This window comes from Gopherus evgoodei, chromosome 4 (genome assembly GCF_007399415.2).
Source record: "Gopherus evgoodei ecotype Sinaloan lineage chromosome 4, rGopEvg1_v1.p, whole genome shotgun sequence".
In the NCBI taxonomy this organism is placed as follows: domain Eukaryota; kingdom Metazoa; phylum Chordata; order Testudines; family Testudinidae; genus Gopherus; species Gopherus evgoodei.
The window spans coordinates 12527813-12547731 of NC_044325.1; the positions used below are offsets into that span (position 1 = coordinate 12527813).

General features: G+C 39.7%; 1 protein-coding gene across 2 annotated transcripts in view; it reads right to left on the reverse strand.

The window, feature by feature from the left end:
- Window positions 1-19919, reverse strand: part of EXOC5 (exocyst complex component 5) — a 47136-nt gene that overhangs the window by 16017 nt on the left and 11200 nt on the right. Inside the window, exons 3-12 of one of the 2 annotated variants that reach the window (XM_030563000.1) lie at window positions 16672-16819; window positions 13667-13861; window positions 8010-8074; window positions 7579-7607; window positions 7309-7418; window positions 7003-7047; window positions 6740-6880; window positions 4961-5043; window positions 3542-3751; window positions 956-1103 (exon numbers count right to left, since the gene is read on the reverse strand). In XM_030563000.1, coding sequence (XP_030418860.1) covers window positions 956-1103; window positions 3542-3751; window positions 4961-5043; window positions 6740-6880; window positions 7003-7047; window positions 7309-7418; window positions 7579-7607; window positions 8010-8074; window positions 13667-13861; window positions 16672-16819 — 1174 coding nt within the window. The remainder of the gene's footprint in view (window positions 1-955; window positions 1104-3541; window positions 3752-4960; window positions 5044-6739; window positions 6881-7002; window positions 7048-7308; window positions 7419-7578; window positions 7608-8009; window positions 8075-13666; window positions 13862-16671; window positions 16820-19919) is intronic. The other variant, XM_030563001.1, reaches the window with a different exon arrangement.

Sequence of the window (19919 nt, forward strand, 5' to 3'; positions counted from 1 at the left end):
AGAGGATCAAAGCAAGTTCGATATAATGTGGTTTCACCTACAACGCGGTAAGATTTTTTGGCTCCCAAGGACAGCGTTATATCAGGGTAGAGGTGTATGTTAAAAGCTATTTAACACACAGACAGTTCAGCAAAATATTTGGAGTTCTGTTTTGTTCATTTTAAGAATAATTCTTATAAATAGATGTGTGTATTTGCAAAAAATGATTATGGCTTCTCTAAATTAAAGTTTGTAATTAAATCTAAGGTTCTTATTAAACCTTTAAAGCACTACACCAACACAGCCAATGAGGCACAGAAAAACCTGTGATTTATATCAATAGTAAAAATTCTATTTTGTATTAGGCACAAACATTTGAAAACAGTAAAGGATTAAATAGAAGGTAAACAATGCAACAGCAAAGATTATCCCCCGCAGCCTCTCATCAATAGTATTAATTAATAATAGAAGACTGATACATGTGACAGTTGAATGTTTGTAGGGAAATTATCTTATCTAAATTAATCTTATTTTTGTAACTTCTTGTTTTAAACTCTGACATCTGTACAACATATCAAAGTTGTTATACTAAATGCTAATCAATTATAAGGACTGGTTTAGAAACAAAAAATGTAAAAAGCTATTTTTATTCAATTGGTTATAAATAGTGTTTTTAAAACAAATGGTCAGATGTTTTATGTGACTTACTTTTGTTAAGAAACAAAGTCTATAAACAATGTCTTACGCTACCTCACCATGACCCTGATTTTAAAAAGGTAATTTATTTCATTAAATGAGACTCAAGTCCTTGCCTCTGCACCAAGTCCACCCACCTCCTATTAGACTTCAACTAATTGTAAATCAAGATGTGTTCTTAAAATTGAGGATGTAAACAGTTCCTTCTTCTAGCTCAATTTTGTTTTTGTGTGCCATTCAAATTATATCTACTCATAGAAGTCACAGAAAGCAGACTTACTCTATGACATCTTTCAAAAGCTTGCTTGGTTTCTTGTAAAAGGTTAACCACCACTTCTTGAGAGAGGAAGGTTTCTCCATGGGTATCAATACTTGGGCCCAATGGCAAGTTTGTACGTTGTCTTATTCTCTCTTTGAGATCTTGAATACTAGAATTCAATACACCAGAGGGAAATCGCACCGAGTGGAAATGTTAATGTTCAAGTTTAACAATACGTTGGGAATATTATAATAGTTAACATGGTAAACAGAAGCCTAAAACATAACTTAATAGGTGCACATCTGTATTTTGACTAAAACTTAAATAAATAAAACCTTGCAAAGTGGTCAAGAAAAACTTACCAGAGCAGACAAAAACCTACTGACCTTACCAAACGTTAGCATGCACAACCCACTCTTCAAGCCCCATGACCACGACCACACCCACACTATTCTGCCATGTCCCTCCACACCCTAGGGACTAGGTACTCCCCACTGCATGACACAAGTAGTTCCCAGTGAGTTCAATGGTGTATATTTATATCCTGTTGTGGGAGTTTAGCTCCCCCCACCTCCTGAAACTCTCACTTCACACACACAAAATCCCATTGGACTCTCTGCTCACACCAGTTTTTCTGTCTCTTACACATCCCCATGCACCTGACAATCACACCACCCCAACATTCACTCAATAAGCAGCCCTGGCTCAGTCTCATATGCCCAGACTCACCTCCATGCACACTCCACCACAATTCAGCCAGAACTCCAGTCATCTCAGTCTGTTTATTCTCTCCCCTACAACATCAGATCTCTTCCTGCCAACGCATTATTTTTCTCTTCGTTCCCTTCCTCCAAATCAGTTCTCTTCTGTGAGCCACCAAATCCATTACACCTCAACAGCAGCTCTTCAAAGATTCAGCAGCCTCAGCACCGCTACTGCAGCTAAGATTCAAGCATTCTCCTGATGGCAGGCACCTCAACCCTCCCCTTAGCTGCTCCACTTGCAGCACCACAGTTTCCCAGTTCCAGAGGAGGACTCTTGGGATAAGATGGTTTGATTTGATCAGCAAAAGGTCGAGCCCTGAGCAGGTACAAAATTTGTATCCACAGCCGATCAACAATCTGCTAACATGGGTTGTGGATACAAAGCGAATGTCGCAGATTTGCAGGGCTCTAGTAATAGGGATGTGTTATTTGAGAACTGAGCTTAAGAGGACTGAAGTCATCATCGGTCACCACTGGGTGACACTTTTTGGTCATATAGCCCACTTTGGAGATAAAATCCCTGCATACTGAGCCCTGAAGATTGGACTTGAGACCAAGAGGGGACATTGCCTGGGCACAGACTGGTAGCACCACAAGGTCATCCATGTTTAACCTGGCTACACACCAGATCAGTAATAACCTTGTGGAGCTTTTAGATGCCTGAAATAAATCTGTATGATGTGGCTATGCACATTCGGTGCTACAGACCCTCACTGTCTACGCATGTGGTTGTTGCTGAGGAGGAGAACCAAGAGCTCAGCTCTAGCCCTCTCTGCTGCTGGATTCTTTGAAGGATTTTAGGGAACTCACTCTCTTCTCCTCCCTTTCTTTTGTCTCAGCACGGGAGCTCAGAGCTGGGCAGAAGAATATAGGGCAGAACAGCAGGACGACTCCAACTCTTACTCCAGCCAGCAGGGATAAAGGAGGGAACAGGCATGACCAGGGGAGGGGGAATTATAACTGCTGGTCTTCAATCCCCTTCCCTCTATGCACTCAGAAGAGAGAGAGGCTGAAGGATCCAGCAGGGCCTATTGGAGCTCTCCTTCAGGCCAACAGTGTAACTACAGCAGTTGCACTCACCGCATGGTAACTAAAGTATTAGGTACATTCAGTCTGATTTTGCAGCCATGAGGGCTAACAACTAAAGAGAAAACTTAGATCATGCAGCCCACAAAAGTTTCCTATTTGCCCCAGATGAGTGGGATTTTACAAGACTGTCTAAAAACAGACATTAAACAAAATCTGTTTCCTTCATAAACAAAAGGAAAGAATGCATAACTGCTAACACACTTTCAGCTGTGCACAGAGTCTACACTTCAAAGATCCCACTTTGAGTCTGTTCAATTTGATCACCTTAGGATCTTCACTATGTGACAGTTTGCAAAAAAATTCGGAAGCACCAGAAAAACTACTCCTATTCAACTTTTAGAAGTCAACGGTTGCACAAGTGGTAGTGTGACACCAATTTATTTCAGGTTGTGTCAGTCTTTAGCCTTATTACAGTAATAAGGCTCACACTAAGCCTGAGAAAGATATTAGATGAAAGTATTATATTTGGTGCAGAAAGATCTGCTAACCACTAAGGCTTATGTTTCAACTTACTTGTCAAGATATTTAGTTTAATTTCATGTGACTATATAATGGATTTATCTAGCATTTCCTTTGTATCCAGGGGAGCAAACCTTTTAATATATGGTAATATAATGTGATAACACAAGTAATACAGAAAACAATGGTGGTTTTGGAAGCCAGCTTTTATGCAGATGATCAACGTACAGTTTAAGTGATGTTCACTGTATTTTTGCCCTTTATTATATTTTCCCTTCTTTAAAAAGAAACTCACCCTCCAGTGCCAATGGACCTCTTCTGGTGGTTTTTGGAATCATAATAGCGTTGCAGAATCATAGCGCTCCTACTTTTCAAATAACCAATTTCCACCTCAATGTAATTCTCCAAGTAGGAAATGAAAATGGATTTGATAAGCTTAGACAAGAAAGTCTGCTTATCAGTACCCAAGTTAAACTCCATCAATTTGCTTGAAAGATTAGTAGTTCTTTATGCAAAGGAAACAGAGAAAAAAATGTTGCATTTGTATGAGTTACAGTATTACATGTTTGCAACACACCTAGAACAATGGGGTCCCAATCCTGACTGGGATATCTGAGCATTACCAAATTTAAATGACAAAGAACTCTGTATAATTTACGCACATATGTAATGATATAAGAAAATGGCAGGCTATGATTTTGGTGTGGAAACTGCATCTTTCAACACTCACAACTTTTTTGCAATGCCGCTTACTCAAATTTGGCCCATCCATCCCCCTCCATCATGACATGGTGGAGTGATGGGGGAGGTGGACAAGGAGGACAGTGAGGCCTAGGACCCGTGCGGATGAGGGCTGCACAATCCTGGGGGCTCGTCTTGCTTGCTGCCTCCCCTTTGCACCAAGTGCACTCAGCCCCACCAGCAATGGTGCGGCCAAGTTTCGCTTCTGCCAAGTGGAGTGGGCTGGGTCTGCTGACCAGTCATGTCTCCTGTGTGACCTCAAGGATTTTGCCTTCCTCAGCTGCCGGAATGTACTGGGGGACACACTTGGGGAGGACCCAGTGAGTGGCGCCAAGCAGGAGCTTATGCTTTCCGCAGGGTGGAGGGCTGGGACGGGGAGGCCCAGCAGTGCCAACCACCCACAGCATCTCCAGGGGTTTCTGAGTTAGGGCTAGCTCTAGGGTGAAAGGATTGGAGGAAGGGGGGGGTATCCAGCCCCTTGTGGAGGGTGTGCTTCCAACTCAACATCTAGTCAGTTACAAAGCAAGAGTTTTGGTCTTGTAACCCCAGCCACATACACAGCTGCACCCCAAACCATAACTTCCACAAAATGTGGCCACAAGTTTTGGACACCCCCCGCCCCCCCAAAAAAATCACAACTTTCTTAAAGCTTTATACATATGGTACAAGTGCAAATTGTTAATTACACTTTTCATATTACAAGAGTAGGGTGTTATATACTTTGATAAATAATGTCAGTCTCTGATTCTTCAAAAATCTAGATACTTTCTTTAAAAGTACAACAGCAGCTGTTTTCTAAAAGGTCACACAATTTAAAAAGGAAAACTGTCAAGGCAGATAGGACGAAAATTCCAACTTCCTCTAAAAATTGGATGACTATTTTGCTGCCTTTCTTTCCACCTCTTAACAACAAATGAACCTTTCACAAGATGCTACTTACACAACAAAATGTTAATAATCAAATTATAGCTACCTTGTATACAGCTCATAAAGATTCTTAAGATACTGTTCTGCATCTGACTTCCTGTGTTCTTCTAACTGATCCTTTACATTACTCTATAAAATGGAGGCATAATCTCAGTTAATGGAATAAGAAAAATCAACATTTCATATTATCTACAATAAATAAGGCTCCATGTTTGTCTTGGAGGTCACGGAAAGTCATGGATTCTGGAGCAGCCTGGTGAGGCCGGCCCAGGAGCCACCTGAACAGCTCGGGCAGCCCCTGGGCCAGGTGCACCAACTGCTGCTGGGGCAATTTCGGGCTCCCCCTTACCCGTCTCCAGGAGTTTAGGTGTAGGGGGTCAGGGCTTGGTATTGGGGGGGAAGGACAGTGCTTATCTGGAGGGGGGATCGCTCCCTCAGCTCCCCATATTACCTCTGCTGGCAGCCAGGCACTGCCCCCGCAGCTCCCACTGGCTGTGGTTCCCAGGAAATGGTAGCTATAAAACTGGGCCTTGGGGCAGAGCAGAGGCAGCATGTGGAGCTAGGGTTGCCGCTTCCCAGGAGATGGGTAGGGAGCCTGCTTCAGCCTCCGCAAACCTTCCCTTCTCCCTTGAGCACCTGCACCCCCCCTCCACTCCCCAGCACCTGTGCCCCCCTCCTCCACTTTTAGTCAGGGGTATTTTTAGTAAAAGTCATGGATTGGGGTCATGGGTAAGTCCATGACTTTTACTAAAAATACCCCTAACTAAAACTTAGCCTTAACAATAAACCCCCAAGAAAGTATCACATCTTATATAACACAGTCATACATATTTATTTTTTCATCTCAATTTACAGATATCTTACATTTAACTCCAGGGTTTTAGATAAACGTGTTTAGTTTAAGGAAACTAGTTTGAAATTGCAGACGTCTACTGTTTGAAATATCTTTGAACTGCTTATGTACAAAACCCAAGGTATAAGAGCCAAAGCATCTGATTTTCAGAGCAAAATGACTGGCAGTCTACATGCATTCTTAGTACACAAACAGAGTAAATGAACACAACTGATGAACAAGTGAATAATTTAGATCCACTTACATGATCGTAAGTAAACAGATCACTCCTCCTTCAAGGAAAGCCCAAGAATTAAATCTAAGGAACCTTCAATTTTATGATTAGGCTCTAACAATATTGTTCTAGATCGGAAGGACAAAGATCTTACACACCTACAGAGAAATAGCTTTACACAGGTGAGTAGTCACGCTGACTTTACTCACATATATAAGTATTTGCAGAATGAGGGACTGTCATTCAGCTACAGCAGGTTTTCATACTACTACTATATTAGTTGTGGGACCCTATTCCTTGGCATACATTATTTTAGCATATTCAATGCTAGCCTCACACTGGAAATCTGACTCAAAGAGTAAAAGGATTAAAGATATTAACTAAACAGAAATTTTTCCTTTCCCAAATTTTTGATGTTGGGGCTGCAGAGATAGACCAAGTATGTGCCTGACATTGAATGACATAATCAGAATCATTAGTGAATACATCTATTCTTCCAGTTTAAGTCTGCGTATATTTGTTTTTTATGTATTCTTGCTTACTTGTGCTTATAGTACACAAATGGCTACTTTAACATCCTTAATTGATAGTGTTTGTTGTCATTTTTAAAGAGCAGTCAAAAGTGATTTTTCCATGAGTAAGGTTACTCAAAATATTACAAACAATATAGATTCTTTAGGATTTTGTTACTAGAAGTATTTAAGGAATCTTCTTACTCATTCTTAACAACCAACTTTAATATACCAAATTTTAAATACCTGAAGTTTGACTTCAAATATATTTTGAATAAGTTTGGCCAATACAGTCTCTGGACTACTAAAGATATCTCCAACTTGTTTGTTCACTCGCTGACAGAGGATGGCTGTATCTTCAAATATATCATTCCTCAAGTAAGCTCCCTAGAGATTAAAGGCACATTACAATGTAAGATCTCCAAACCAATAGGTATCAATATTAATAAAATGCATGCACAAATAATTGACCCAAAAATAAAGGTATATCTGGTTTTAAAACACGCTACCTCTTGACATTGCTTTATGTATACATCAACACAGTGGGAATAGCCCTATGGGATGGAAAAAAATAGAAATTAATATGTTTTCTATGCTTACACTATTGTGAAATATCATTACATAAAGACAATTCAATAAAGAAAATGCAGCAATTACAGAAAACAGTCTACTTAGTTTTAATAGAAGACTTATCAAAAGGATGAACTTTCTCAGACCCATTTTCTTCAGAAGTCTAGACCAGCTTCATTACTGTATCCATTCAGAAAGGTACTTAATGCAGCATGTGCTTCTAGAGTTAAAAACTCAGTCCTTACCTTGAAGTGAAGTAAAACGGCTGCTACTTCTCGCATTCTGGAGATTTCCCCCCTTCTCTGTGCATTGGTAAACTCCTGAATCAGTTGCAACTCTAAATCATGGTACTTACCTGAAAAGAAAAAAAAAATATTCATCAGGCTTTGCAAGGAAGTTTTTGACAAAGAAATAAAGACAGACAGTTGAATGTTGTCAATAAAAGCAGATTAGAGAACCAAGCAACACAAGTTAAGATTGAGCAAAAAATTGGCTGAATGGGGGAGGAAACTTACTTGCTATTTTTGATTTTACTTCAGAAAACCTGTTAAATCAAAAAACGTACTATTAATCAAAATACACACAAAAAAAATTCAAACAAGTATTAAAATGTTAAGTGAACACTTTTGCTGTCAATTGTAGTTAGGGTTCAACAACATATGGAACAGGAAGACAATGATATTTCAAGCTTTATCTGTAAGAAATTAGTATACAATTTACAAGGAAATAAGCACACTCAAATTAGGTTGTTTCCAGCAAAATTTAGAGTTCTTTGAGGTGTATGTTCAAAGGTGATCCTAAATACATACAAATAAACAAATACACTCTTCATGTCAAAAACTATTAAAGAAATCAGCTGACGCCAGGCACCAGAAAAAAACTGAAGTTACACAATAAAGTTATAGCTCTTCCAAATATTATTTTAAATGTTTGAATTGGATTTTACCTGTCAAAAGGTAATTCCTGTGCAATCAGATGCAACTTCTGAATAATATCAGCTGCCTCTTTAATCTATTGGGGGAGGAAAGTCATAAATTTACTAAAAAACCCTAAAAGTTATGGCTATAAGATTTCTCTCTTTCTTCACAATTTCCCCCTCCGCTCTTTTTAAAGTTGCTTGGTATCCACATGGAAAGTAAAAACTGCTTCAGAACTCTCAGCATGTTTTTATTATGTCATATCAATCTTCATTTACATACTAGCAGTTCATACAATTTCATGTAAACACAAGCCTCTTTGTTACAGGATCACAATAAGGCATCTTAAACCTATAAAAACAGCTAGCTCATGTGTCTAGTGCTACTGCAACATTACAGTGTGCAAGGGATCTGAATTCAAGATTTAGCTCAATATCCCACTCCTGAACTAGAAAAGTCTGAGAGTAATGTTGTGATGTTCTGCTAAACCCCAGGTTAAAGTGGCTAATGACCGTTCCAGCCAGGTCAGAAGCAGCACCCTGACTTTTTTTCAACCAGAAAAGGCAATCATGACAATGCCTGGAGGGTTAAAGTAGAGCATCTCTAGAGTTTCTAAAATCATGCTACAGGAGGGTGTGGGGAAGAAATCACATACAAATTATTTCTTCTAAGGCAGAGGCTATGTTTCAGATGAAAGGGAGTTTAATTCTGGGGCTATAAAATAACAGCTTATAACAAACACCCTTGTCAATATTTAGTTACAAAAAAATAACCAGTGCAGTTAATACAGTTTGCAAACTCCTATTTGCCCATAGACAGGAAAACTTTTGAGAGGTGACTAAGATAATTTGTCTTTTCACTGTCAGTCATCATGATAAAGGGTGGCTGTACAGATTTTAGTGACAGTTTTAGCAGGCTGAGTTAAAATTATGAAAAAGCAAATCACAGCTTTTGCAACTGCAAATGTTACAGCTGGATGTTACTGAAGCCCTTTAAAAGCTGAAGTTTGTTGACAGGCCCAAACAAAATGCCTCCATGATGGTTTTTGAAGCTTTATTATTGCAGCCCTGGGGACTGGAGGGCACCTTGAGTGGGGTAAAGAAAATCCTAGCCACTATGTTAAAACTAGGGTTGTCAAAAGATTTAAAAAGTAATCGTGATTTTTTTTTAATCATGCAATTAATAGCCCTGTTAAACAATAATAGAATACCATTTATTTAAATATTTTTGTATGTTTTCTATATTTTCAAATATATTGATTTCAATTACAGAATACAAAGTGTACAGTGCTCACTTTGTTTATTTTTATTACAAATATTTGCACAGTAAAAACAAAAGAAATAGTATTTTTCAATGCATCTAATACAAGTATTATAATGCAATCTCTTTATCATGAACGTTGAACTTACAAATATAGAATTATGTACAAAAGAGATTTGAACTAAAAAATAAAACAAAGTAAAACATTAGAGCCTACAAGTCCAATCAGTCCTACTACTTGTTCAGCCAATCACTCAGCAAAACAAGTTTGTTTACATTTGCAGGAGATAATACTGCCTGCTTTTTGTTTATAATGTTGTCTGTTCTCACTTTCAGGTATTTGCATAGTACTGCTGTAGCCGGTGTCATAAGATATTTACATGCCAGATGCGCTAAATATACATATGCCCCTTCATGCTTCAACCACCATTCCAGAGGACATGCGTCGACGCTGATGATGAGGTCTGCTCAATAATGATCCGAAGCAGTGCAGTCTGACCCATGTTCATTTTCATCATCTGAGTCAGATGCCACCAGCAGAAGGTTGATTTTCTTTTTTCGTGGTTCAGGTTCTATAGTTTTTACATCAGAGTGTTGCTCTGAAGACTTCTGAAAGCATGCTTCAACCCTGTGTCCCTCAGATTTTGGAAGGCACTTCAGATTCTTAAACCTTGGGTTGAGTGCTGTAGCTTTCTTTTGTCAAATTTTCAGTGAAAGTATTCTTAAAATGAACATGCACTGGATCATCATCCGAGACGGCTATAACATGAAATATATAGCAGAACGTGGATAAAACAGAGCAGGAGAGACAACTCTCCCCCAAGGAATTCAGTCACAAATTTAATTAATGCATTTTTTTTTAAAAAAACAAGTGTCGTCAGCATGGAAGCATGTCCTCTGGAACAATGGCTGAAGCATGAAGAGGCATATGAAACTTTAGTGCACCTGGCATGTAAATATCTTGCAATGCCAGCTACAACAGTGCCATGTGAATGCCTGTTCTCACTTTCAGGTGACACTGTAATTAAGAAGTGGGCAGCATTATCTCCCATAAATGTAAACAAACTTGTTTCTCTTAACAATTGGCTGAACAAGTAGGAGAACTGAGTGGACTTGTAGCCTCTAAAGTTTTACATTGTTTTGTTTTTGAATAAAATACGTAACAAAAAAACACTACATTTGTAAGTTTCACTTTCATGATAAAGAGATTGCACTACAGTACTTGTATGAGGTGAACTGAAAAATACTATTTTGTTTCATTTTTACAGTGCAAATATTTGTAATCAAAAATATAAAGTGAGCACTGTACAGTTTATATTCTGTGTTGTAACTGAAATTGATAGATTTGAAAACGTAGACAAACATCCAAAAATATTTAATAAATTTCAATTGGCATTCTATTGTTTAACAGTGTGATTAACGCAAAAAAAATTAATCGCGATTAATCACGAGTTAACTGTGATTAGCTGACAGCCCTAGTTAAAACCACCAACAAAAGAATGCTGCTAGATTTGACAGGATTAAGGAGATATGAACATCATGTGGTCTCTCTGCACTTCCTGCCAGTTGTTTTTGTGAGCTCGTAAGGCTTGTAGACACTACAATAATACAAATTATATATATATTTTCTCACATTTATTAACCAACTTCTTAACTGAAGGTCCAGAATTCAATAACACCTGTGTACAACAGAAGCCACGACAAATCAATTTTCCATGGTTTCTACTTCAATCCGCACACTTAGTTTTTAATTGAATCAGACCTCAATGAACTGTATTAAATCAAAATAAATACAGATGCTATTAAAAATACACACACACACACACAAGTTAAAGACTAGAAGTACCTAAAGAATTTAGAAAAATATGGACTGAGATGAACAGGAGGAAGTTTTAATAAAAAAATTCAAGGTAATGTATTTTAATCCGTGTAAAGGACAAAACAGCAAAATGTTGATTACAGAGCAGTAATGCAGAGAAGGATTTGAAGATGACAGCAAACACATTAAACATGAGCACATGCTAAAATGATGTTGCTAAAGAGCAAACACTAATCTGGGTATCACTGATAAAACTAAGAAGGTGATTATTTTATCCATCTTTAGAAAAGTGACATCTGGAGCACTTTGCTCACTTATAGGCTTCTCATTACAGAAAGAGGATTGGTTAACCAGTCCCTCCAAAGTAGGGCAACAGAAGTGATGAGGAACAGAAGATATGCCTTCTGAAGGCTGAAGAAATTGGATACATACAGTTTGGGGAACAGACTGCAAAGCAGAGATATGATATTACAGAAATAAAAATGTGGGAGGATTATTCAGAGCAGTTAACAAGTGGCAAGATTGAAAGAACAATCCAAAAGTAGAAAAGAGAAAAAAAATCCAACTAGACTTCAGGAAAGAATTTGCACACATGAGGTCAATAAGGCAATAACAGTTTACCCAGGCACAATCATTAAGTGTCCAAGAAAGAAATTATCTTAACACTGTGGTAAAAATGTTAGAGTAAATCCTGCATTTATGTGGGGATAATGCAAGGGCAACCCAGGAGGTGCTGTTACCCCAAAAGCAGTGAAATGTACACAGACATTTGGGCTCTAAGATCATATAACAGACAAAGAAATGTTGATATTTTACTTTTAGAGCGCACACAGGATTGCACTTAAAATTGTTGTGGGTACAAGGAGATGGTAAAGCACATATCTAAGCAGGTTCCCCCTTATTCCTATAAATATTATCTCTACTTATGATTTGAATTAGGAGGTAATGTTAAAGTTACAGAGCACAATCAATATTCAAGCACCAGACTTACCTAGTATCTACATAGGATTACTTGTATCTAGAAAATCTAGTTTCTACTCCCAGCTCTGCCACAGGCTTCCTTTGCGGTCTAAAGCAAATCGTTTGGCCTGTGCCTAATTTTCTCCTTCACACCCAAACCTGTAAGATGCAGATCCTACTTCACTGGGTGGTGCTAGAATTAATTCATGTTTGTCAAATCTTTTCCCCACCTTAAAATCTATTCAAATATTTTGGGATCTTTCAGTGGAAAGTGCTACGGAACTTCTAATTATGAATGGCATGAAAATACTAGCTACTTAACAATGACACTGCAGTGGGCTCAAAAGTAACTATTCTAACCTGCACTGTACTATTTAAATTTCATGTTACTACATGGGATTTTATATGGAGGTGAACGGTAAGCACTTCTTAAAATAAAATGTATGCAAGTTTTATCTGTGTCTAGCTTAGAAAGTTACTACAAATAACTTTTATATACAGATCTGGAAAAGGTTTTGTCTGCTTGTGATGCCTTTTTTTTTTTTTTTTTTTAATTTAAATTTGTTCTCATTTTTCTTGAAGGACAGGAGCTCTTTTCCACACACTCTCACTGACTAATGCAGAGTGCCAAACAGCAATTACTGTATACCCACAGACAATGATCCAAACAACACTGTGCAACTGGCAGCTATGGAGTATGGACATATGAAATGGTTAGTTTCTAATTTCCCTATGATATGTTTTCAGCTAAGCAGTAGGGGGATGGCTATTAACCCTGAGCTATGACTCACATCTCTCCCATAGGATGTATTTCAAGTATAGCCAGCCATCCTTAACATTTTTGCCAGGCCTGCAAAATAAATTTTTCCCATCCCAAATGTGGCAATTCCTATCCACCATGCACACCATGCGCAGTACTTTGGGTTAGCGAGATGATTATTTGGGATACATCTCAAATGTAACATTCATTTTACATACTGCATGAAGATATCTCTGTATCCTGTTTCTTGCAGCAGCTGGCCTCCACTTCTGCAGTTTGTTCCTTTCAGTCCCACTAGTCAGTTTATACTGATTTATGCTTTCATAGGTATCTTCCTCAGGAAGGACATCTAGAAACTTTCTTCTTTACAGTTCTTTTAAGAAGTCTCAGCTTTCATGCCTATTTCCCCCAAATCTTGGTGAGAGGAGAGAACACACCACCATAGGCTTTACATAGCCCAAAAGCACACCCCAATTATAAGTATCCATGGCCAGTAGACTGGCCCAGCACAACAGAATCTCAGACGTTGTGTTCAAAAACTTTATGGATTATTGAGTGGAACTGAGGTGAGGGAGGGGTTCAAAGAAAAAAAGGCAAGAGATTTCTGTCTGCATTCTAAAGCTGCCCTCTCAGCATTTTTCAAATCTCTTATAATTTCATAAAATGAAAAATGCCAACATTGCCAAATTAAGAATCACTGAATACAAATGCTTTATCAGCAATCTGCAGGCTAGTGTTGTTAATTTACATTTCAGAACAATGAAACTTTAAGAAGTCAGTCACTCACTGGTTTGAAGTCTGACCATGGTAAGTCATGGTAGCAGCTTGCAATTAGGGCAGTACTGCTTATTGCTTTGAACTGCTTTTATCCCGCTGACAGCTCTTACCTTTTCAGAGTTTGTAAAAACATCAGACTTCAGCTCTCCATCCAGAAACTCATTAAAGTATTTCATCAGTTTCTGAGCCTCCACAGCCCGTTGCCGTGGCGTGTTTACCCCCTCCAGTTGGTCACCAAGGTGACAGACCTTAGTTGCTACATAGCTGATGTGCTCATCCAGTTCTTGGAAATGTTGGAAGGCAACCTGGGAGAACACAGACATGCATATACAATACCCAATTTTTCCACTTACTGTACTTAAAAAAAATAAAATAAAAGTAAACTATTGATTCTATCTAGTGTGAGTCACAATGACAAGCAAACCAAACTGGACACCTAAATTACAAGCTCAGTGCTCTCACAGCTCGAGAGAACTCCTGTGATGGGGAAAGAGATATAGTAACTCCCCACTTAACGTCTTCTCGCTTAATGTTGTTTCGCTCTTACGGTCCTGCTCCATTACAGAACATGCTCATTTAAAGTTGTGCAATGCTCTGCTATAACGTCATTTGGCTGCCTGCTTTGTCCACAGCTGGCAGCGCCCCTATCAGCTCCCCTATGTCCCCCACAGCACCTCCTGCCCGCTTCCCTTGCCTCGTGCCCACTGCAATTAGCTGGTTTGCAGCATTCAGGAGGGAGCGGGAAGGAGCAAGGACTCGGCGTGGAGGCTCCCCCTCCCTCTCCTGCCTCCTGAACACCGCAAACCAGCTGATTGCCATGGGCAGGAGGCAGGGGAGGGAGGAGCAAGGATGCAGTGTGCGGAGTAAAGGGGGGGGGAGAAGGCAGGTTAAGGGTGGGACTTGGGAGAAGGGTGGATGGGTGGGCTGAGGGTTGAGTCCCCTGCCCCTGGCACAGTAGGGGAAGATGCAGCTGCTGCTGCGCAACGTGCTTCTCCTAGCCTACGGCACTTTCAGCCTCCTTGCCTGCCTCGTGGTCTGCAGTACCAGTGGGCCATGCCTGTGCAGGGTAAGGCAGGGGCACCTCCCATTGCTTCATACTCAGCAATGATGATTGTAGTATTAAACTGCTTGTTTAAAATGGTTTAAAATGTATGCAATGCCTTTTGTCCAGCAAAAAAAAATGTTTCCCTGGAACCTAACTCGCCCGCCCCCAATTACATTAATTCTTATGGGGAAATTGGATTCGCTTAACATCATTTTGCTTAAAGTCACATTTTTGAGGAACATAAGTACAACGTTGAGGGAGAAGTTACTGTATATGCTTCATTTAGAGTGTAACCCTAATTACCCAGAGTTCACTTACTCTCTACACTTTTCTGAAGAGCCATATAACCCAGTGGTTCTCAACCCATGGCTGGTTTACGGCCCAATCAGCACACAGCTGCGGCCCATGTGATTTCCTCAGGGCCATACAGGCAGTATGTATATTGTGTGGATGCAGCCCACATAACACAAAGAGCTACAAAAGCAGTCCGCAATGGTAAATAGGTTGAGACCCACCATAAGCAAACACTGAAGATGAAAGGCAATAATCTATAATCAGAACTGGAATTTTAGTATTTTAAAACTAATAAAACAAGTTAGTTGGCCAGTGCTCAGCTGATGTAAACTGATGTAGCTCTACTGAAATCAGTGGAGTTATGTTGATTTACACCAGCTGAGGATCTGGCCCCATATCTTTTAGCAGAGAGATATTTATGTAAAATACCAAACATAACTTGTAAAGTATCAAAATCAGATGTGACTTTAATTACAAATGTGTATTGTACCCTAAACTTTGCCTCTCTCTATGCTAAAAGATATGGGGCCAAATCCACACACAGACACACAAACTTCAAATGTATATGGTTTCAAACGAACATTTTAAGTTATGCATAAAATACTGCAAATAAGATACATATTTTATAATTTTATTCTTAGTTGACTGATACTCACATCCCAGATTAGCACCCAAAATTTGGATTTGTAACAACATAAGAATGTCCAATCTAACACAGTATCTTGTCTTCTGATAATGGCTGTGGTTAGATGATTCAGAGGGAAGACTGCCAGAAGCTTGTTTTGCCAATCAGAGATTTAGGGACACCCAGAGCATGGTAGGGTTGCATCCTTGAATATCTTGGCTAATAGTCATTAATGGACCTATCAATGAACTTATCTAATTCTTTTTTGAACGCAGTTATGTTTTTGGCCATCACAACATCCCATGGCAATGAGTTGCACACACGGACGAAAAGTTATCCCTAACTTTTGTTCTGCATGTTCCTGAGCAGCTCAATAGCAGTGATTTTAATTCTTATATAACTATGCTCCTAATGCTTGACATGGTTGGCTATTGACACCTCACTCTTGTACTCACTTCACTGTGGAAGTATGCTAGTCCTCATGCATTCTAGAAAGCAGGGCAGGGTCTGCTACTCAAAGCTTCACTCCATTATAAATGAGTTTCACTGTAGTACATAGCCATTAGCTACTACAATGTAAGTACTGCATTTAAGAGAGATTATTTTCCTCCCCTTTAATCCTCTCCCCTAGCAGATAGTTGCCAACAAATCCCAGGAGAGTGGGGAGGAATTCCTAGCTCTTGGTCTTGGATTGCTGCTCCTGGCCAATGGGAGTGGCTGAGGGACTTACTGGCCGCCGCTTCCAGCTGCTCCCATTGCCCCAGAGCAGCGATCCGTGGCCAGTGGGAACTGCGATCAGCCAGACCTGTGGACAGGGGAAGGGAAAAACACTGGCCCAGCCAGCCAGGGGCTTTCCCTACACAAGCGGCAACCCGTTTGAGAAACCCTGTGCTAAAGCTCCTCACAGTGATTGAACATATGGCCTTCATGAGAACCCCTGCAGTTGGCAATACAACTTGTAGGGGTTGAAGAGCCCGCCCAGCAACAGATAAGACACACACCGCACCCATTTTTTTTTTTAAAGGGAACTGTTTACAGAGATCTGATTGCAAATTATGGGCCCACTGTATTGAGAATTTTTTTTTTTATAGGATAACGCATTTTTCAATAGCTTTTATAATTTAATATTGACTATACACCTTAGTTCTTACCTGGTTGCTTTTCTGCAGCTCTTGTACTTTCTTGGCAAATTCCTTGGCTTCTTTCTGGCAATGCTGTTCTAGCTTCTCCACCTTTCTTTGAATCCTTTCATCCATTACCTGTAGTTCTTGGATATGATTTACAAATTCTTCTAATAATCTGATTTAAAAAATGATGATTTGATAAAGCAGATTTTAATATGAAAAGGTTTATCTTACTACTACAGTAAAAACTTAAAGGCACAGGCCTAAGAAATCCACTCACCTGCAGGAAGCGGGAAACTTTCTTTGGCTAGTGATTGAACCTAAGGTATCAATCTCTGTAAAATTGAAGCTTCTGGGTTTTTTTAAATTATATTTATAGCTCTTACACCTGTGCATTTCATATTGTTAGATATAGATATAGCCACTTGGAAAAAAAAATTGCCAGGCACTTACTAGCCCAAGGACTTGTCCCATTAGGGATTTTTACAATGGTTTACTTATACCAGTGCAAAAATTCCTCATGTAGACAAACACTAGGCCTTCTTACCTAGGTGAAAAATGTCTGTGCCAACTCATCCCCTGCAATTTAAGGAATAAAACAGCCACAGGACTAACCCTAATAACAAAAACAAATGAAAGATCAGGGAACTCTGCATCTGTGGAAATGCTGAATTAGCAGAGGAGAAGCTGATGGCATTTCTTCCAGGATGCTGTTCCTGGACCCTGTTTGGAGGATCCATTTTTTCATATTAGCCTCTGGCAAGTAAGTGTCCAAATAATTTGAAGCCCTTGCAACCTGATCCAACTACTAGAAAGGAGAAGGAGCACACACACTCTGCTCACTACTCCCATCTCAAAGTCTCCAGGCAACTGTGAAGTGAAGGGAGAGTGGTATTTCTGCTATTCCACCCCTCTTGTGCCTCTTCCCAGGGAGTAGCTCCAGAGACTACCTCCTCTGAGGCTTATAGCTTTTCCACCAAGCAGCTGCATGAAACTGACCTGATTCTTATCAGTTTCACACTGGTCTGAATGTCAGTATTTATTGCTGCTAAGACTGACCAGTTTTCACTTAGCTGCAGCTTCGCAAAACTATGAGCAGCAGTAGTATTGGAGTTGTCTGTGCAGACTGCATTAGTTTATATACTGTTCACATTTCAAAAACCATCTTTGTAACCGTAAGGACTAAAAAAGAATGTTAACTTATTAAATGTTAGATTGTGCAGAAGTTCATGAAACTTGCCCATGTAAGTTTATTACCCATGGCAAGCACGAGAGTCATAGTCACAGACCTTAAGGTCAGAAGGGACCATTATGATAGTCTAGTCCTGCACAATGCAGGCCACAGAATCTCACCACCCACTCCCGCAACAAACCCCTAACCTCTGTCTGAGCCACTGAAGTCCTCAAATCGTGGTTTAAAGACTTCAAGGTGCAGAAAATCCTCCAGCAAGTGACCCATGCTGCAGAGGAAGGCGAAAACCCCCCAGGGACCCTGCCAATTTGCCCTGGAGGAAAATTCTTCCCCGACCTCAAATATGGTGATCAGCTAAAACCTGAGCATGTGGGCAAGACTCACCAGCTAGCACCCAGGAAAGAATTCTCTGTAGTAACTCAGATCCCACTCCATCTAACATCCTATCACAGGCCATTGGACATATTTACCGCTAATAGTCAAAGATCAATTTCCAAAATTAGGCTATCCCATCATACCATCCCCTCCATAAATTTATCAAGCTTAGTATTGAAGCCAGATATGTCTTTTGTCCCCACTGCTCCCCTTGGAAGGCTGTTCCAGAACTTCACTCCTCTGATGGTTAGAAACCTTCATCTAATTTCAAGTCTAAACTTCTTGATGGCCAGTTTATATCCATTTGTTCTTGTGTCCACATTGGTACTGAGCGTAAACAATTCCCCTGCCTCCCTAGTATTTATCCCTCTGATATATTTATAGAGAGCAATATAGTAATGCTGCCACATTACTGTTCTTGAGAATCTAAGCTTACGGTTATGAAAGTAATCTTTAAAATATGGCCTGAATGTAAACCACTGTGACTACTGTTTAAAAATAACTCAGAAGTGTGAACCTCTTCCAATCATTTCAACGGGTAACTTCAGTTCTGAAGTCTAATTCCAGGGACAGCATCATTCTAGAAAGCCCCATCCCAACTGTTGCAGCTGTCATGGAGGACAAGTCTATCACTGGCTTTTAGCCAGGATGGACAGGGATGATGTTATTTGCCTTTGTTTGCCAGAAGCTGCAAATTGGCGATGGGGATGATTACCAGTTCTGTTCATTCCCTCTGAAGCACCTCCACTGGCCACTGTCAGAAAACAAGATACTGGGCTAGATGGACCTTGAATCTGACCCAGTATGGCTTTTCTTATGTTATGTCTAAGGGGCTGGGCTTCTCACTAGGGGGTTGTCTCTGAACCTTATTAATGGAGCCTCTATCTTTGTCTTTCATATCTACCTCTGGCTAGTATGGGCTTGTCCACATGTGGAGATACCTAATTCCATGTGCGGACATTCTTACTGTGGAATAAGAGTGTCTTGTTCAGCTTGATCTGCTGCAGATTAAGTTAAACAGGCACAAGACACTCTTAATCCAGAATGAGGGTATTCACACATGGAATTATTTAAGAATAGCTATTGTGTTTTACATACACACTCTATCTTAATCCAAATTAATTTAGGTCCACCCTAAATTTAGTCCTACTGAGCACTCCTAAAATGTGACTAAAAAAGGAAGAAGGGACACTCACCCAGCCCCAAAATACTCATACTCTAGTCAATGACGGCTCTAAGAATAGCATTGGTGAGAGTAAAGTCACAATGAACAGCACTGATTGAAACATGGATTCTTTTCAACATATCAGAAAAATCAAAATTGCTTAAGCCAACATGGCCTTTCTAATGCTAACCAAGATAACAAATGAATATTCTGTGGAAGATGCTGAGATACCAGAATGCTCCATCTGATAAAAAACAAAAATGGTACAAAATATTTTCACTCCCCTCCCCCGCCAAGGGTATTGCTGCATAGAATTTTTACTTATTTGTGTTTACTTGTTGATTAAGGTTATTAACACATCAGAAAGAAGGCTGGCCTCATTGCCCTGGGACACTTCTCAAACCAGCTCTCCCTCTTGACCAGAAAAAATTATCACTGTCAAAGCACAAGGCCAAGTAGAAGCCATTCCCTTTTATTTAACAAGGGATTTCCCCGCTCATTTCTTACTGCTATATTTGTTCCCCTAAATAAAATTGTTCTGAA